General features: G+C 41.2%; 1 protein-coding gene across 1 annotated transcript; it reads right to left on the bottom strand.

The window, feature by feature from the left end:
- Positions 1-3926: 3926 nt before the first annotated feature.
- On the bottom strand, positions 3927-16371 carry ACTR10 (actin related protein 10). The gene is made up of 13 exons (XM_042445772.1): positions 16200-16371; positions 14956-15028; positions 14058-14140; positions 13267-13375; positions 12223-12330; positions 11842-11909; positions 11120-11199; positions 10531-10566; positions 9044-9123; positions 8872-8945; positions 8453-8534; positions 5877-6078; positions 3927-4464 (listed from the first exon to the last, which is right to left on the bottom strand). Exons 1-13 carry the CDS (start codon positions 16274-16276, stop codon positions 4283-4285), a joined length of 1254 nt encoding a protein of 417 aa, XP_042301706.1. The 5' UTR covers positions 16277-16371; the 3' UTR covers positions 3927-4282.
- Positions 16372-19898: the final 3527 nt, after the last annotated feature.

Here is a 19898-nt window from a genome sequence, read left to right as displayed (position 1 = left end):
GATGGCTCTCATGGGCATAGCCTAGGGGTCAGTGCTGCCAGCTTTTCAAAATGACAACAGTGAATGTGCATTGGATGGAGTTGCACTGTATTGCTATGGCTTCCCTTTCCCCTGCCTGTTAAAATCCCTGCTTTTGGATTTCCTTTTCTTGGTTAGGTTTCCAATGCAACTACACTAACAGTTGGATCCTGTCACTACCAATTCTACGGAATCCTGGGAACTGCAGTTTGGCGAGGTACTTAGAATATACTATTCCACTCCTCCTGAATTACAATACTAGAACTCTTCGGCAGGGAAATATCAGCACCTCACAAACTACAAATCCCAGAACAGGGTAGGATGGAGCCACAGTAAAGTACTATCAGACTGCTATAGGTTGTGTAGCATAGATACACCCTTTGGCGATTCTTGTCTCCAATCCTGTTCTTGATCTTCCTTATCCTTTCCAGATTTTCCCAATTATGCCCTTCACTTCCAAGATGATGTGTTGCCTTACCTACGTTGCATTTCCTGGTCTGCAGGCTGAAAAAAACAAAAAGCTCCTTTCCCCATTGATCTAAAGCCAAGTGTAAACCCAAAGGCTGCTTTTGTAGCCCTTGGTGTTGATAACTGCCCTTGAGTCGGCCTCAGTTCATGGCACAACCTTGTGAATGAGACTCCTTTAAGACCCTCTTGTCTTCACTGCTCTTTGTTTTTGCAGGCTGAGATCTGTGGCCTCTTTGAGGAGTTTATCACACGGGATGGATCCCATGCAGAAACTGGATTTAAACTGGAAAAAAAACCCCACAAAAGTGGGTAGTTTTTCAGACGATGTTCAGGGTTAACACAAACAGAAAGTAGAAAAAAATCTGCAACTGGATTTAAATCCAGAAACTGGATTTAAAATACTGACCCCCCCCCCCCCCCAAAAGTGGGTTGTTTTTCAGACAACGTCAGCATTAATGAGAATTAATGTGACGTTAACCTGAACGGAAGCTAAACAAAACCCACTCCTTTTTACTTTTGGAAAATCCTGAAAGTAAAAGGGGGCAGGTTTTGTCTACTTTCTGTTTGGGTTAATGTCACATTATTCCTGTTGTGTGTGAAAAACTACCCACTTTTGGGTTTTTTTTGGTTTTTAAATCCTGTTTCTGCATGGGATTTTTGCAGTTTGCCCCCATGTGATAAACTATTGAGTTTAACCATCTCGCATGTGGGCTTCTTCTTTTGGTCGCCTTCTACCTTTCCTAGCATTATCATTTTCTAATTATTCATGCCTTTGTGATGTGGCCAAAATACAACAGTTTCAATTTGATAATCTTGGCTTCCATGGAGATTCTGGTTTGATTTGTTCTAGGACCCATTTGTTTGTCTTTTGGGCTGTCCACAGTATCCTCGCCACTCTTCTCCAGCTCCAGCACCACATCTCAAATGAGTCGGTTTTCTTTCTTTTGGCTTTATTCACTGTACCGCTCTCACATCCTTACATTGTTCTTGTCTGCTTCTTTAATAGCTGCCCATCCCATTTCCAATCTTCTGATTTCTTGACTGTAGTCTCCATTCTGATCAAAGTTTAATCCAAGGTATAGAAAGTCTCTATTTCAATTTCCTCATTATCTAAGTTGAATTTACGTAGATCCTCTGTGGTCATCATTCTTGTTTTATTTATGTTGAGTAGTAAGCCTGCCTTTGCACTTTCTTCCTTGACCTCACTTAGTAATTGTTCAAGTCCATGATGTTGCCCACCAGTAGTATGGTGTCATCCATGTATCTTAAGACTGTTAATGTTCCTTCCTCCTCTTTGCTCCTCCAATAGCAAACCCACAGGGCTCAAAATAATGTTTGCAGTTTTTCTTTTGTCCCAGAATGCCCCCAGATGAACTCTAGAATGTGTGGAGGGAATTTCTACATTTGGATGCTTCTTGGGCCGGCCAGGAGTCAAACACCGAGATGTTCCAAAATAGCCACTAGATGGGATTGGGACTTCTACCACATTTTGTGCACTCTTGGGCTCTTTTGTAGGACCAGGGAAGCCCTTTTTTGAAACCCCAAACATGGTGAAAATGCCCCTGTAACCTCTCAAGTTGTTTGGGTGTAAATGTGTTTATTTTTTTGCAAGTTCTCCTGGGGGGGGGGCCTAATGCAAAACACACACCCTTCCAGTCTTCCATAGTTGTTCATAATATAAACCCATTACAGACAGGTCCACATCTGGATAAGATTGGCAATGATGCCATAGGATAGGCAAAATGTAGTCTGCCGGTTGCATGTGGGCCCCAGGTTTACTTGTGTGGTCCTCAGAGCCCCCCAGGGGAGGGTTACATTATTTTTAAAGAACTTTTTTTGCCCCAAAATGCATTTTTGGAATGCGTGGAGTGCATTTTTGCTGGGTTCTGAAGACCCTCTGGCCCCATAAGGCCTTTTTAAAACCTGCAAATAAGCTGGAATTTTTTGAGGGAAAAAAAGGCCTCTCCAGGGATGAACATGGCCAAGGGCAGCATAAAAATATGGTGAAAATGTCTCTCCCAGTCCCTAGAGGGGTATTTGCGGGTGTGGTGTCATATGGAGGTACAACCCCAAAGTCACACAGTTGCCTAACAGCAACAACATTTCCATTGTTTTTGAATGGAGAGCAGCGGCTAAAAAGATCTGCCATTTGAGTTCTGTTTTAAAAATCCCCTGTGAGTCCACAGTTGTGTTTCCATATGTAGCTGGTTATGTTACATTTGTACTTTGTTATCTGCCCTCAAGGCAACTATCTCTGAATGTCCCCCATCAATCATTCTTTGCAAGATATATTCAGAGGGAATTTTCTATTGCTTTTCTTAGGCTGAGAGAGTGTGACTTGCTCAGTGGGTTTCCGTGACCAAGTCTGGATTTGAACCCAGGTCTCTGGAGTCAGAGTCCAAGACTCAACACGTTAACTCTCATCTCTTGAAACACTATTCAGTTAAACATCTTTACTGCTTGTGTGTTACAACCAATAATTCTGTAACAATCAAATAGTAAGGGAAGGAAGGGAAGGTCCAGGATTGTCACTGGAAATTCTCTTCCAAGTATGGCAGAGCTCTGAGTCTTAAGAGGTGAATGACAAGGAGAGATTTGACATATAGAGGGTGTGATTTATTTTTTTGTTTCCATATCATTCATTTGATCATCTTGGACCATAAAAATCCAGATATTAGGAGCTTGGAAGCCTGAAAGTGAATTCATTAATATTGAATTGGAAATTAACTTATTAATAGTACCGTAAATAACTAACACATTAGTAACATTGAACAAAATGAAAACTCGAACTAAAAAAACCTTAAGCACATAATAATAATAATAGTGCACAATATTGTTACCGCTCCATTTGTGTTGTTATAATTCTGGTGCAGAGCCAGCAGGTTGCAGTATTTGAGTGTTGGACTAGGACTCTTGAGAGACCAGGGATCAAATCCCTATTCAGCCATGGAAGCCCAGCGGGTGATCTCAACCAAGTCACAGGCTGAATCTTCACTGTGGAAATAATCCAGTTTAACACCACTATAACTGTCATGGCTCAATGGTATGGAATTCTGGGAACTATAGTTTTCTGAGACATTTAGCCTTTTCTGTCAGAATGCTCCGGTGCCACAATAAACTGTAATTTCCAGAAACTAGCAGAGCCAGGGCAGTTAAAGTGGTGTCAAAGTGGATTATTTCAGCAGTGTGGATGCAGCCACAGTCTCTCTGGCTGAGGAAAGCAATGGCAAACCTCCTCTGAAGAGACCTGGCCAAGATAACCTACTAAGACCAACACTGTAAGCTGGAATTGGCTGTTTAATAATTAAAAAAAAACAACATAATTTTTGGCTGCGATTTTATATCAGTCTCTGTTGTGTACACTGACCTCACATTTTTCAAAAGCAAAACCAGTCTTCAGACAGACTTCCAGGGGAGAAAACACACACAATGCCACAGAGTTTTGTTTTCCATGTTTTAATCGAGTACTAAGGTGAAATAAAACTTTAAGTTGGGTTTGGCAGAGGAAGCTCCATTTGGAAGTTCAGGTGCTAAAAAGTTTGTTTTACATGCTTTAAATAATAATAAAGATTGAAGGTTTGTAACCTTGCTTTCTAATGACTGTACATAATAAATAAGCACAACAAAGGGGTATCATATAAAGTTAGGGTAGCTGACACAAGGGGACAGAAAAGGCCAACATCGCGACCACTCATGTGGAGCTGAATCTTCCACGTTTGAGAGACAACCTTTAACATCAGGAAGAGATGCAAGGAAGGGAGTGCCATAATGTGAATCAAACTCTTGTCTCAGAATTCTACTTCTCAGTGGAAAAGGCCCTTTTCATTAAGGGTGGGGGTGTTTTCCCTACATCAAACATTATTTCCAAAGGAGGGTTATTGAGGCAACACCAGTCAGGGATGCGACCTGTCTGGTTGTAATATTCTTTTGATACCGAACGACTGCCAAGGATGTCTTGGAGGGCTCCAAAAATGGCTCCTGTAATGTGGAACAAAAGTAGAATTTTGATTCATAAGAGGGAGAAAAAAACCAAGGTAGCTGGAGATTGAAGTACAATTACAGTTTTGTCTATATTAGTTTACTGTTTGGTATAGCCAAGTTGGCCTACATACCCTGAAGGGACAAGATCCTGCCTGATCTTGGAAACTAAGTAGGGTAATCCCTTATTAGTACTTGAATGAGAGACCACCCATGAATGCCAGGTCTAGGCTAGATTTCAGAGGAACTGGCAAAACCACCTCTGAGTACTCTTTGTCTAAGAAAACCCTATGAAACTAATGGGGTTGTCATTAAGTTAACTGGTGACTTGAAGGCAATCGCATACATACACAACCAAGTTAACCTTAGTTAATCTCTTCTAGACTTTTTGGGAAATACATTCAAAATGTACACAATCTTGATTAAAGTCTCTAGTGAATTCAAGGAGCTAATTCAGAGCCTATCAGTTTGGAAGTGCAACAGGACCATTCATAAATAAGGCAATGGTTTCTATATGAAAGAAGAAAGGTCAGAAAGTGACCTAAGGAAAGTAGAACCATGCCGAAGGAAAAGTCTGCTTGGAAAATGTAAGCTCTTCAAAATTTAAAATGAATCCAATCATGCAGAAAGCTGAGTCTTGCTAGGAAACATTTTAACATGTTCTGCTGATACTAAGTAGAAAAATAGTGTGAGATACAAGTGTGACATACATAATTTGGAAACAATACTTACTTGTTATTGGTGGGTTTCTATGACTTTCATAGACTTTAACCGTTCATTTGCTGCCAATGCATCTAAGCTAATTGCCCCCAACAAGCTGGGTACTCATTTTAGTGACCTCAGAAGGATGCAAACCTGAGTTGACCCTGAGCCCCTGGCTAGTATTTAACTCACAACCTTATGGTTTGAGTGATTGGCTGCAGTACAGGCATTTAACCACTGCACAACCAGGGCTCCATAGGCTCAGTTCACAAAATCAAAGGGTTACTTTCCTCTTAGAATACACTCAGACCTCTTAGTCATAGAGAAATTTAGATACTGCAAAATACAGTGGGCCTTTGGTATCTACTAGGCTTTGATTCCACAATCCCCTGTGGATATCAAAATCTGTGGTTGCTCAAGTCCCATTAAACACAGAAGCATCATGAAATGGCGTCCCTTATATAAAATGGCAAAATGAAGCTTTGCATTTTGGAATTAATATATTTTAAATATATTTTCTTGAATAAATGGATAAAAAATCTTGGAATATGGAGGGCTGACTCTAAAGTGTTTACACCTTTGAACAGGGAGTCTAAGACAGCGGATTCTCAGTAATTGCTGAAGGCTGTTACAAGGCCCTATTGAATATTCGTCATAACTCCACTCTCTCCCACAGCGCACCCCTCCTCCCAACATTATCTCAGACTAACCTCCCAACCAGGCCACACAGTTGGGCTTTGCAGGCGGGGTGTGCACTCGGAAGGTCTTTGAGCCCAGTATTTCCTTGTACTTGGGCTTCTCCACCAGGTATCTGATTTCCGCCATTAACCTGTGCAGGAATCCTGGCAGCATAGCAGTGCCGCCAATGACCACCAAGTTCTCAGCCAACTGTTTTCTGGTATCTATCGGACACTGGCAACAAAGAGGTGTGAAAATGCTTTATTTGACCCATAAATTCAACAAGATCCATTTTAAAGAAGGTCAGGTTATTTCTTGTATGCAAAAAACAAAACAAACAAACAAACAAATAAAAAACCTGTAATCTGCAAGGAAGGGGGAAACTGGCCTCCTACTGTTATGGGTTCACTTTCCCAAGAGCTTGCTAGTCTTTACCTAGGCAGATTCTGCCATTCTGCTTCTACAGTAAAGAATCTGGGCTTTTCCACATTACTCTGCTTGGTAGTGGTGGCCGTGGTCTCTGTTGAACAATCAGTGTGCTAACGGTATTGTCACTAAAGCCTGATGGCATTTGAGGTGTTATCTTGATCCCCTTTTAATAACAACGGTGGGATACAGACCACCCAAAAAGGACAGTCTCCCACCGCCCTGGTTTGCTCCATGGGGAAGTCGCAGCCTCCAGACCCTACGGAGCAAAACGAACCCTTAAAAAACGGATTCTTCTTGCGGCATGTTTGTGATGCCACAATGCACCAATGGCGCACTTGCGGCATCACAGACGCGCTGGGACGTGCAGATGCTAAGCATCTGTCATGTCAAAATGGCGGCACCCATGTGTACAGAACGCCGCTATTTTGACACCCCCGTCACGTGCTAGGTGAGGCCAATATGGGCGGTGCACCCTTGGCCAACCCCTAGCACGTGACGCCATCCGCCAGTATGTATAGCTCCAACAATAGGCTTACTATACAAATGAAGTCGAACAGCCTTATCTACTGCCCAATATAAGCTGCAGCAAGAAGTCACTCATTCCCCATTCAGCTGATGTAGGATTGAAATTAATAGGATGCTCTCTTCCTTGTCACCAGCATTCAATGGTCCAGGGAAAGAGATGGTGGTAATAATTGTTATTGGGGGGGGGGGGAGGTGCAGATCAACAGAAAGGATAGGCAGCTACACTGCCAATTGCTTGGAAGTTCACTGCAACTACTGTGAGCTCTCAAAAAGCAGCAGGTTATGACCAGCTGTTTTAGCAGGATGTGCATGTTTGTCAATGCTGTGGCGGAATTGGGGCCCTTTTGTTAGCACACCCCACACCCTTCTAACTGGATATGTGGTTTTCATTAATTCATATCTAGCATTGCACATGGGTTTGGAGAAGTCACAATGATCTGTGGAAATTAGGTAAGAGCGATGACCTAAAGAGATGTGAGGGACCTAGATAGTACTAAACTAAAAGGCAAATGGGTTTGCTGATACACTCCCTCCTCTCCCAAGCTCTCTGCACTTAAGGCTAAGTGTGCCATAGCGCAAAGCACTTAGAGACTATAACCTTCACTTGTGATCCTATCTACCTTTCTTGCCTAATGACTAGGGATTGTCTCAAACTGTTTTATAACTCCAAAGTTTAAACCATCAGTTCTTCTGGAATCCTTTCGTTAATTCCATGGGAAAACCATCAGGTCTTTGTTACACCATGGGATAGCATCATACACCCCTCAAGGGTGTGAAACAGGATCATACCTGCCCCCCACCTAACCAATTTGTTGCTACAGACCAGGGCTCTCTTCTATAAAAAGAAGTTCCACTCTTTGTATCGCCCTCAGATGCTGGCTGAGCGAGCCATCTTTATCTTCTGTGGAACTCTCTCTCCAGGATTGCTAATTATCACCCCCTCTAATTCCAGATTTGTCACTATCTTTCACACCTTTTCCTTCTGTTAATCTTGAATGGTTCTTAAGGTTGCATCAGCTCTGTGTGTATGTGTGCACCCTTGTACGTTTCTAAATAAAATTATTCATTAAATCGGAGTTTCTCTGCAGTGAGTACTGGTATATATAGGTGGCAAGATCCCCTAAGTTACCCTCCTCTCTCAGTTTTCTATTTGAGATAATAATTCCCTCAACATACCAAGGAGACGCTGACACTGAAGGTGGGGACCCACTTGTCCCTCCCCATTCCTTTTAGGGTAATGCTTTCCACAATTATAGCATTAAAAGTAGGATCATAATGCTATAATTGTGGAAAGCATTACCCTAAAAGGAATGGGGAGGGACAAGGCAGCAGTCTATGGAATCTTAGAATTTGTAGTTTGGGGAGGCACAAGGTAACCCTCTTTGGCTAAGAATTCTAAATACTCTGCCCTAAATTGCAAGCCCTAGGATTCCATAACATGTTGCTATGGCATTCTAAGAGGAAATAGGCTGCATCCATACTGCAGAAATAATCCAGTTTGACATTGCTTTAACTGCCATGGCTCAATGCTATGGAATTCTGGGAATTGTAGTTTGTTGTGGTCCAGATTGAAGCAGGCCTTTGGAGAAGTTTGTTGCTGGCAGAGATAGTTGGGCACCTCAAAAGCAACAACCTCCAAGGTTAGTTGTAGTACCTCCATAAGTGAGTCCAGAATTAAAGTGGCCACTGATTTTTCTTCATTATCCTGCTCGAAGAGTATTTCAACAACAGAATCTCTGTTGGTAAGAAACAAAAGGAGGCTTTGAGTAATCCAAATACTTAATAAACAACTATTTCTTTTCAAGAGGTTAAAGCACATCACGCATCCCTTTCCACCTTTTAGAACCAAATCCAAAGCATTGAATGGATCTTAACCCTTGCATTAACCTCATGGATGATAACATTCGGAGTAATTGCCTCAAGACCTTTGCATTCTGCTCTTCCAGCAAGTAAAATCTAGGAGGAGGGTGGCAGATGCCACCGAGCAGAATTGTTGGCAAAAAAATATTACAATAATGGGAGAGGGACAACATCAGCCCTCATAATAATGTAAAACCCTGTCACATTTCTCACCTAATTGCTCCATTGACATGCAATATTTTCTCTCCATCCAGTGGATAGTCTACATCAGGAGGTGGGGTTGGACGCTATGGTTGAAACAACATCATCAGAAGAAGAAACATGAAATGGAAATCTAAAATTTTCTCTTCTACTGAATTGGAAAGTCACATTATTCCTCACATACCTCAGCAGTGCCATCCATATTGAACTTTGCTGCCTGAATCTTTAGCCCCCGCTGGAGATCACTCAGAAAGCATGTACGAACTACAGAGAAAGACAGACGAAATCTTTAGAATATTCTTAATTATTACAGCCTATCCTCAATATCCACAGATTCAACCATCCACGGCTTGAAAAATATTTTTAAAAATCCAAAAAGCAAACCTTGATTTTGCCATTTTATATAATTATATTTTATATAATTACTACACCATTGTATATAGTAGGATTTGAGTATCCATGGATTTTGGGATCCATGGGGTGGGGGGTTCCCTACAACCAAACCCCAGCAGATAATAATAACAATAATTTTTATTTACAACAATAAAAACAGCATTACAACATTAAGAGCTACAATATCATATAAAATAAACTCGATACAAAGGCTCACTGTATACAATCTTTCTAACAGGTATAATGTCCTGATGCAACTATTAGTTCTGAGTGAGGGAACTCCAGTGTGCAAATAAAATTCCTCAGTGTTCATGAGGTCCCTGTTCTTATCAGTGGAGGAAGCAAATTCATAGACTTAGAATCACAGAGTTGGAAGAAACTGCAAGGGCCACTTAGACCAACCCCCCACCAGAAAAGAATGCAGAACTAAAACATCCCTGATTGATGGCCAAAGGAATGTCCACCACTCTCTGAGACAATCTATTCCACTGTCAAACAGCTCTTATTGCCAGGAAGTTTTTTTCTGGTGTTTTAAGTGGAATCTTTTTTTGTACCATCAATTCATCATTTTGTGTCCTAGTCTTTGGAGCAGCAGAAAACAAGCTTGCTCCATCTTGTAGTCTGTGCAGGAGCAGAAAACAAGTTTGTTCCATTCTCTACATGGCATTATATCAAATCACCCAATGTTCTTAGCCAAACTGACAAGTCTGCACATAAGCTATATATGATGAAAGCACATGCTAGAAGCAAAACTCTGAAGTGGATATGGCCTACATGCTGTAGGTTGTCCAGTCTAATATAAGATCCTCTTAGGGTCCATACAGACAGGCCAAAATAAAGCTGCTTTGGGTCACTTTGGAGGAATGCTGTTTAAATGACACACACACATCTTAAGAGGGCAGAAGCTGCGCCAAACCTATGCTCCTTAGGACTGAGGTGTGGCTTTAGCATGGCTTCTGGCCTCTTAGGACGCATGCATCATTTAAACAGCATAGCTCCAAAGTAACCCGAAGCAGCTTTATTTTGGCCTGTCTGTACCGGCTCTTAGTTGTGTGTAAAATCCACAGGCCTAGTTTGTAAGATTCCAAGATAAAAAACTAAAACTTTTGTTTTGTTTTGGAAAATTATTACAGCATTAGTTGCTGTCATTCAGACAGCACTATGAAAAGAGGCACCTAAAGACATCCAACTGGAGTGTGACAATCTGTTGTCTATCTGCTATCACTGCTTTATTAGGGGAAAGCTAAGGTATGTTCTATATGAAGAAATTTGTTTTACCTTTGATGTCTTCTACAATGTCTTCTGGAACAGAACCTAAAAATACAGGAAACAGTTTAGTCCAACAGAGCTGCAATCAACATTGACTGACTGGATCCCAATGCAGAGTGCACTGAGAAGATAGTAGAAATAAGGCAGAAAGTGCCGTTTCAAAATGTCAACATTAAAACACACACCGTTTTATTGTTAAACACTAGTTTAACAGAACACATGTCTGGAAATTTGTGTTTAAAGACATTTGAGCAAATATACTTAGGTTCTGCCAAATCAGGTTAATCTTTCATTTTAAAAATATGGAATGGAATAAATTGAAATATAGAGTACTGAATATTTTTCTCCCTGTCCCAAATTAACAACATGCCTCCTATTAGAAGGAGGCTTGAGTAAGGCCCACCAACCATTGCATCTTAGGTCCAGTAAGATTCCAGAAAGGATATTACTATTGACTTTAATGAAGATAGATTGCCTGCTGATTTTACTTTTATAACTCTAGTAAGCAAGATGATGGTAAAAGGGGGATGTAACACATCCTTCCTTGAAACAGTTTCAATGAGTAGTATCCCTCTTACATCAACAAAGATAAAATTACCCATCACTGAGGGAAGGCTCTGGCCTTTGGTGGCTCCAGTATCCACGGTGCTTTGTTCCAGTAGCTGGTACTCCAACTCTCTAAAGGATTGCAACAGCAGAAATTATTTTAGAGAAAAATTATCATTTATTTTTTTAAAAAAATTATATACCACCTTTCTCCCAACATGAGACCCAAGGCTGGTTGCAGTTTGAGTCCAAACAAAATACATTTAGAAAAATGGGTAATGCAAAAGTTAAAAAAAAAACAATCAAACAATTAGATTAACATGTGATGTTATGTATGTTAATCTATTGTTGTTCTCCGCCTTGATCCATGGGGCGAGACAGGCAAGAAATATTATTATTTTAAAAGATACAGTCTGGAGCCAAACTGTGTAATTACTATTGTTTCCACAATAAGCTTCGGTATAACATACAGTACTACTTTCTATAGCAATTGGAGACATAGTGGTTAACATAGATTTTGTAAAAATTTCATGAATTGCTACAAAACAATTGGAGCATAGCCAAAGGAACGGTTCAGATGTGACATTTCTGAATCCTCGTAATGATAAATTCAGGAAAAGCCCTGTTTTAGGAACACTGTCCTGCTATTGTCTGCAGCTTACTGTGCAGTTTGGAGGACGAGAGCATTTGTGGGCAGAAATGTTATACCTGAATGCATTCAAGACTACTGCCTACAGCACGAAGGCTTTAACAAAATACTTGCTATCAACTTACTTGTGTATGGCTTTTCCTCCCAACGGAAGAGCTGCCCAGCAATTCAGAACTGGAATTCCTTCATAAATCTGTGAGCAGCTAAGGATGCTTCATTAATACTATTTATGATACAGAAAACTAAATACTAAATATCATAGACAGTCACTGTGAAATAATGGGAGATATTTCTGTTCTCAAAGTTCAGTTTTTCCCACATTATAAAAATCTACCTTCAGTTCCATTTTGGGGGGAAAGGCATGATATAAATCCAAAAAATAACTACGTATTTCCCCCAAGGTTACAGTTTAATTGGATGGTTTGAGGAGCCACGTTCTCTTGACTAACATATTCCTCCTGTCTTATTCACACTGAAGGGGGGAGAGCAAAAGAAAAAAAAGATACAGGTAACACCAGACTTTCTGTGTAGCCACAATCCAAGACCATAGCTGAATTAATCCCAAGTGTCAGAAGAGACATCAGATGGCTTGGGGCAAAAAGCACAGAAGGAACCTAGAGGAAACACAAAAGGGACAAACTGAAGAGGAGGCAATGAAGATGTGAGAGCTCTCCCATTATGCTTTAAATACAGAAAGCCCCTGCTTTGATCCTTGTATCTCCAAATAAAAGCACCTGATGAAGGAAGGATGTTCTGCCAGAGACCAATTGCCAATACTGGGCTTGGTTGACAATTAGTCCAAATTAATATAAAATAACTTCCTCCGTGAGCGCCAATGTGGTGCAGTAGTTTGAGTTTTGGGACTAGGACTCAGAAGACCAGGGTCTGAATACTGGTTCAACCATGGAAACCCACTGGTAGATCATGAACAAGATGCACTCTCTCAGGCTCAGAGGAAGGCAATGACAAATCTCCTCTGAATAAAATTGCCTAAGAAACCCCTAGGAGAGAAGCATCATAAACCAGAGTTGACTTGAAGGCTCATAATAAAAATGGTTTCTTCTGTCCTCCAATTTCACACGTAATCCAAACAAGGACATAATAAATCAGGTCTGGTATAGTCATGTTTTACTCATGCAGTCCTTCTGCTCTCCTTTATTTAGAGAAGATGAAAGCAAGGAGGATGTAATGGAGGAAAGGCTCTCCACTTTGTGTATGTAAACACATGCACACAAGCACCCTCCTTGAGAGAGATGTGAGCAAGTGAGCATGGAAATGTTACTTTGGGGGATTACAGCTCTCAGAATCCTGGGTCCTTCCGGTAATTGTAGCCAAAAAACAGTAACTTCTCCAAGCTCTGATCCAAACCTGGAGTCAGAACCAGTCCCCCAGCACCTGGCTGACTTAATACTTTCAGCTTAAAAGTATTAAAGAAAAATAATTTTAAAAATACCCAGTTGGAGTCAGCAGTTGCTTTCCCCACAAGGAAACCAAGAAAACCGAGTATCTATTAAGACTGTCAGCAAAAACAGGGGCTTGGGATTTATTACCTCAAAATACTTGAACAGGACCTTTGTGAGGGTCTCCCTGAAATGGGAAGGGCACAGAACAGACTCCACAATCACAACACGGCGGTCTCGAGGGTTTACCAGTAAGTGTCTGAAAAGGTAATGCATACAACCAGAAAGATGAATCACAGCTGGTTCCTTTTGGTACAGATTCGTTTCTTAACCAGAGATTCCAGCAGACACAACACTCAGCAGTTTCCAAACTTAGAAGTCCAAAGCATGCACAATAAAATGGGAATAAATCACTCTGATAGCAGTGGGACTACACTTTTGGACTATTTACCATAGTTTCTCCTTATCCATTGTATAAAATCCATCCAGCCTACAGGTGAGAACAAATGCTCCCTCCTCCTCCTCCTAAATTTTTTAGGTATAAAATTTACACATGCGTTGCGTTAAATATTGGTGTTTTTTTTACATAAAACTGTTCTAATTTAAATGTTATTTCCTTATAAAATGTTAAAATATAAATATACATTAGTTTAAACCAAAATATTTTTATTCATGCACTACAAGTGGGGGGAGGAATGTCTTCATGTAGATGTAAAGGTGGGTCTAAAGAATAAAAAGGCAGAGCACCACTTCTCTATAGTCTAAACAGAACTGGAAATATTAGACTGTATAACAAAAAAATTTTTTTAAAAAAAATTAAACATCCTATTTCTTGTTCACTTCATTATCATTTAATTTATAATCTGTCTCCTCCTCCTAAAAAGTGGGGGTGGGGGCATAAGCCTTACCAGAGGAAAATGAATTGATCCGTCATTTCCTACCTGAAATAAAGCATGTGGATGAACTCCTTCAGGTAGGAATACAACTCTTCTGTGTTAATGTTGCACTGAACAACTTTGATAGGCTGTGAAGGAAAGAAAGACCATATCAAGCTATTTTAAAAACAACTTCTCATACGTATGTTGTATCAGCTACTTAAAAAGCAGACTAGAATGTAATGCTTATGAATTTTTCTCCTTGCAAGCATTGCATATTAACAGTGTAATGCCATGAGTCATGTTAACTGATATTTCCTAGCTTTCTTACTTATTTAATAGCCCACCATTGCCACACAACAGGCTCTATTTACCCAGGAGGGTTCTTTGCACAGTATCAAGATGACTTACAATACCCTCAAATTCTTGTAACTCAGCCTAAGCATTTGCAACTGAAAATACTGTGTATGACATTTGAAGGTGTTCCTAGATTCATCGCTGACAGCAGAGACGCAAGTGACCTCCATGTCACTGAGTTCTTTTACCATTTGCAGCTATTCCTAAACATAGACAGCCTAGTTGGAGTTACCTATGCACTGATAACCTTAAGCAGTTAACAGTTTCATCTTCCAGAACTCTGTAGTTGGCAATATTGCTATATTTTATATGGCTGTTATAATATTATGTAAACTGCTTCAAAGGTAGGGATGCCAGCTGAAATACAAGGAAGGGCTCCTGTTTCTTTAATAGTTGTGCAGAAGACAGAATTGTAGCAGGCACTACTTGTCACACAAGCAACACTTGCTTAAATTCCCTCTTCTACAAGACAGTAACTATACAGGAACCTTGCCCTGTCTTTACCAGCCAACCCTATCCAAGGTGAAACAATCTTTAATTCTTCAAATTGACATTTAATATGTACTAAAATGCTAGCAACATGCTTTTTGGTAAAAAGGAGGCCTACCTTTGAAACACCAGGTTTCTTTATTTCACTAGGAATAACACATCTTGGTCCTGTTTCTCCTGCAAAGCCGCATCTAGAAAAATTAAGGACGTATATAAGCAAACATTTACTATTTCAGTAAGCCGAACAAAATGGACTGATTTCATTTCTACATGTAAGTTCCAGCTACCATCAAAACGTGTCTTTGATCCCATTGATCCCATTAAATGTCAAGTTGGGTCAGCTTGAATCAGATGTTGAAACAAAACCAGCATTTTCTCCTTTCTCAGCAATTTGTCATTTTTTGGACTGTGAGGCCGTGCTCTAGAAGAATTTATTCCTGACATTTCAGCTGCGTCTGTGCCTGGCATCTTCAGAGGATGCTGGCATGGGAGTCAGTGGGGTATATATACATACTGTGTGGCCCTTGGCTGAGAGGAAGTGATTTACACGTTGAATGGCAAGGCATCGAGGGTCTCTTTAATTAGTGATCCACTGTCTTCAGGGAAATCCCCCTGACCCTGGGTGGTTTTCATTTGCATTTGCTGGGTCTTCATTTTGGTGTTTTGCAGGACTGGTAGTCAAACGCTGGGGCTGTGCAGACCGCCCCTAAGGCTCATGCCAGATTGGGACTGTAGCAACCGCCTGCTGTGGCCCCAATCTGGCCTTTCCAGGCTGCAAAAAAGGAACTGCAAAAAGTGGCTCCTTTTTGCGCCCTGGAAAAGGTGCGATAGCCGCGGCTATAAGGCGCTCCTTTGACGCTGCGTCATGTGAACCCAGCGCCAGAGGAGTGCTGTGATGACGCATGCCGTGGGGAGCAGTGCGTGGTGTCATGCTGCCCTGGGGGCGGAGTCAGGGTGTGTGTCATGTGACGCCACGCATCGACTCCGCCCCCAGGCCAGGCTTAATGGCCAGTGTGCAAGAGTTTCTCCTTTCCTGTTGAAGCTGTCCAGGTGTTTGTGGACATAAACCAGGACACTGAAGTCTGTGATGTTTTCTGATAGGCTTAGGAGGAAAAACCCCTTTATTTCTGCAGCAAAAATAGGTCCACCTGGAAAGGGTCCAAAGGGAATGGTCCTCAGTTCCCTTGGGAAGGTGTTTCTACCATTCATCAAAGGAGTCACAGCTGCAGGAGTTTGCCGATGCCAGCCACAGATGCTGGAGAAACGTCACGAATAAACCCTTCTAGAGCATGGCCTCACAGCCCCCAAAGCCCCGAATCAACGCTTTCCTCCCGCGTTTCCTGGCCTTCGGAGGCGCCTTACTTGGTGAAGGCCGCGCCCAGGTCGATCACCACCGCGGTCTTCTCGCCGCCGCTCCCGAGGCCCTCGTAAAGCGGCATCGCGGAGGCTCTCCTCGGACTCTGAGCCAAGGAGGTTGCGGCTCGGAAGCAAAACTCCAAAAGGCCTCACATGACTTGAGAGAGCGGCGCGCGCAGCTGATTGGTCGAGACTGGACCTTGGGGGCTTTCCGTCGTAGCCGGCGCGCTTCAGGCCTGGCTACTCATATGCCTGACCCGGGAAATTATTTGTGGCTTCTCCGCGGGATTCCTGATACCCTACCGCACGTCTTCTAAGTCCGCAACTGCTTTGGGGAGGAACGCTCTTGGGAAAGGTCGCTCCCGGTTTCCAGTCCATGGTCTTCGGCTGCGTGCAGGCATTGAGTTAGACAGCTACAAGCGCCGCCGTCAGCTGAGAGAAAGAGAGCGGGAAAGGGTGGGTAAAGGGGCACGGTGCTTTGCGCTTCGGGAGACATTTCCGGTTGTCGATAGGAGGCATTGCAATATCAGTATTGTTAGTGTGTGCACTGCATGTGTACAATTATAATGACATTATAATCGTATATTACATTATAATTGTACATTATATTATATTATTGTTATTATTAAAATTATAATTGTGTATTATATTATAATTATTTTAATAATTAGAATTATTTTAATAATTATAATACAATTATGTTATAATTGTTTATTATATTATAATTATTTTCATTATTGTAATTGTTTAATTATTTTAATATAATTATATATTATATTATATTTATTTTAATAATTAGAATTATTTTCATTATTATAATATAATTATAACTGTATTTATTATAATTATTATATTTATGGGTATCCTGCTCTTTTCCCAGAACTGGGGCTCAGAGTGGCTCTCAATCCTAAAAGAACAGTACAATTAAAACAGAAAAGTGGTACGTTAAAATTGAATTAAATTATTACAATATTAAAATAGATTGCTTATTTAAAAGAAAAAAACACAGTTTTAAAAGATAAAAACTGTTAAAACACACACACACACACAGCTTTATATATTAATTCACATAAACTAGGGCATTTAGTGAGCTGACATGGCCTAGTAGTTTGAGCGCTGGACTATGACTCTGGAGAACAGGGTTCAAGTCGCCACTTAACCATGGATACCCATTGGGTGACCATAGTTTTTTCTGGGTTTTTGGGTTCTGTGGCCATGTTCTATAAGAGTTTCTTCCTGACATTTCGCCAGCATCTGTGGCTGGCATCTTCAGACCTTGGGCAAGTCACACTCTCTCAGCCTCATACAGTGGCGTCGCTAGGGTTGGTGTCAACCCCATGGCCTCCTCCCAAACCACACAGAATTCTTAGTAATGTTTTTTGTACTAATGTTACTCATTAATCGTAATTCCCATATATTACTGAATGTCATGGTAATAGTTGTGGCATAAAAGACTAGCAAAATTAAAATTATACCTTTAAATTGCAATATCATACGCACAGCCTAAATGTATTTTCATGTACATATGCACAGAATAAATGTGTTTACATGTACAGATCCATAGAATCATAGAGTTGGAAGAGACCCAAGGGTCATCTAGTCCAACCCCAATCTGCCATGCAGAAACTCACAATCAAAGCATCCCCAACAGATAGCCATTTATGAAAAGCCTCCAAAGAAGGAGACTCCACCACTTTCCAAGGGAATGTCTTCCACTGCCGAACAGCTCTTACTGTCAGTAAGGTCTTCCTAATGTTGAGCTGGAATCGCTTTTCCTGTAGTTTGAACCCATTGCTCTGGGTCCTGTTCTCTGGAGCAGCAGAAAACAAGTTTGCACCATCCTCAATATGACACCTCTTCAAATACTTAAACAGGGGTATCATATAGCTTCTTAACCATCTCTTCTCCAGGCTAAATGTACCCTGTAGGGTTGTTTAAAAGGATAGATTGGTATCTCTGAGACTTACAGAAGGTAGATTGATTACCCCAGAAGCCCAAATTTGTTTAGCCCTGTTTCCAATTGCTTAAACTACTCTTAAACCAAAGTAAAGCCATATTACAGTCCTGATCGCTGGGAAAGAACCTTGAACAGGGAAGCTGACAGAGATAAAATAGCAGCGGCTGAACAATTGAGGACTGTATTTCCCAGTATGAAACATATCTTTTATTTATACATCTGAATAACACCGGCTGACTAAGGGAAAGTAAATGCAATGCTCAATTGTTGTTTGCTAAAAACTAACACCAAGTAGACAAATGCACCAAATGAAGTCATGAGAACCTCTCTAATGTACATGTGAAATGTTAGTCGTCTGTAACGTCACCTTGCAAGCTTACAAATTTTGGGATCCTATTGATAAAGTTCTTCTTTGCTCCTGGTACAGACTGCTGGACTGTTCTGTTCTGGAGGGAGGAAACCACCTTGATCAAGGACAACAATATTTTTACACTGATTCAGGATGAAAACCTGGTCCCCATTCACATTACAAAATAACCTGGTTTGGAAACTGGTTTATTTCCTCATTGTTCAGAATTGCACCGATTGTACTCAGTGCAGTTTGCTGGGGGGACGGGGACCTAAAACCCCATTTAAACCACTGCATTTGGCACTGGATCCTTTAGCGGTTTTTTTTTAAAGAACCGCAATGATCCACATCTCTGATGGTGTGAGTAAACTATTGGATCGATTTGGATCGCATAGCCACTATTCAGGAAATGGAGGCGCCTCCATTTTGATCCAGAACGGTGGTGAATGGGAACATCAGACCGGATTTAAATGCCATGGAGAGATTTGTTGCCTTAAAACATAGTGGGAAGGGTGAATCAATTTTGACTCGATTCACAGATGCAAATCTCTCCATGCAAAAAATGTAAATGTGACTGGCCTTCCAGTGGAGATTGATATCTCAGTTTTTTCCCCTTCTTATAGGGTCACCCCTCTTAGGTGACCCCTCTGTGACATCCGCTATACCCCCTAGTAATGCTACTGGTCTCAGAGGATGGCAATGGCAAACCCACTCTGAAGAAACATGCCAAGAAAACCCTGTGATAGGATCACCTTAGGGTCACCACACATCAGAAATGGTGTGAAGGCAAACAACACACACACACACACACACACACACACACACACACACACAGAATGTCTGTGGGTTCCTAAAATAAGGAGCAATAGGAGAACTACCAGAACAAGAACAACATATGAAAGTAGGAAATTTTTAAAGTCACTTTCGCAAAGAAACAAGAGACACCGCTGGGTTAATATCAGTATGTGAAAAGATCTTGTAGCACCTTTCATAGAATCATAGAATCATAGAGTTGGAAGAGACCGCAAGGGCCATCCAGTCCAACCCCATTCTGCCATGCAGGAACTCTCAATCAAAGCATCCCGGACAGATGGCCATCCAGCCTCTGTTTAAAGACCTCTAAGGAAGTAGTCTCCATTACACTCTGGGGGAGTTTGTTCCACTGTTAAACAGCCCTTACTGTCAGGAAGTTCCTCCTAATGTTGAGGTGGAACATTTCCTGTAGCTTGCATCCATTGTTCCAGGTCCTATTCTCTGGAGCAGCAGAAAACAAGCTTGCTCCCTCCTCAATATGACATCCTTTCAAATATTTAAACAGGGCTATCATATCACCTCTTAACCTTCTCTTCTCCAGGCTAAACATCCCCAGCTCCCTGAGTCGTTCCTCATAGGGCATGGT

The sequence above is a fragment of the Sceloporus undulatus genome, chromosome 1, assembly GCF_019175285.1.
Source record: "Sceloporus undulatus isolate JIND9_A2432 ecotype Alabama chromosome 1, SceUnd_v1.1, whole genome shotgun sequence".
NCBI classification, from domain to species: domain Eukaryota; kingdom Metazoa; phylum Chordata; class Lepidosauria; order Squamata; family Phrynosomatidae; genus Sceloporus; species Sceloporus undulatus.
The sequence above is the reverse complement of the archived record's forward strand: the minus strand, read 5'-3'. Positions and strand labels throughout refer to the sequence as shown.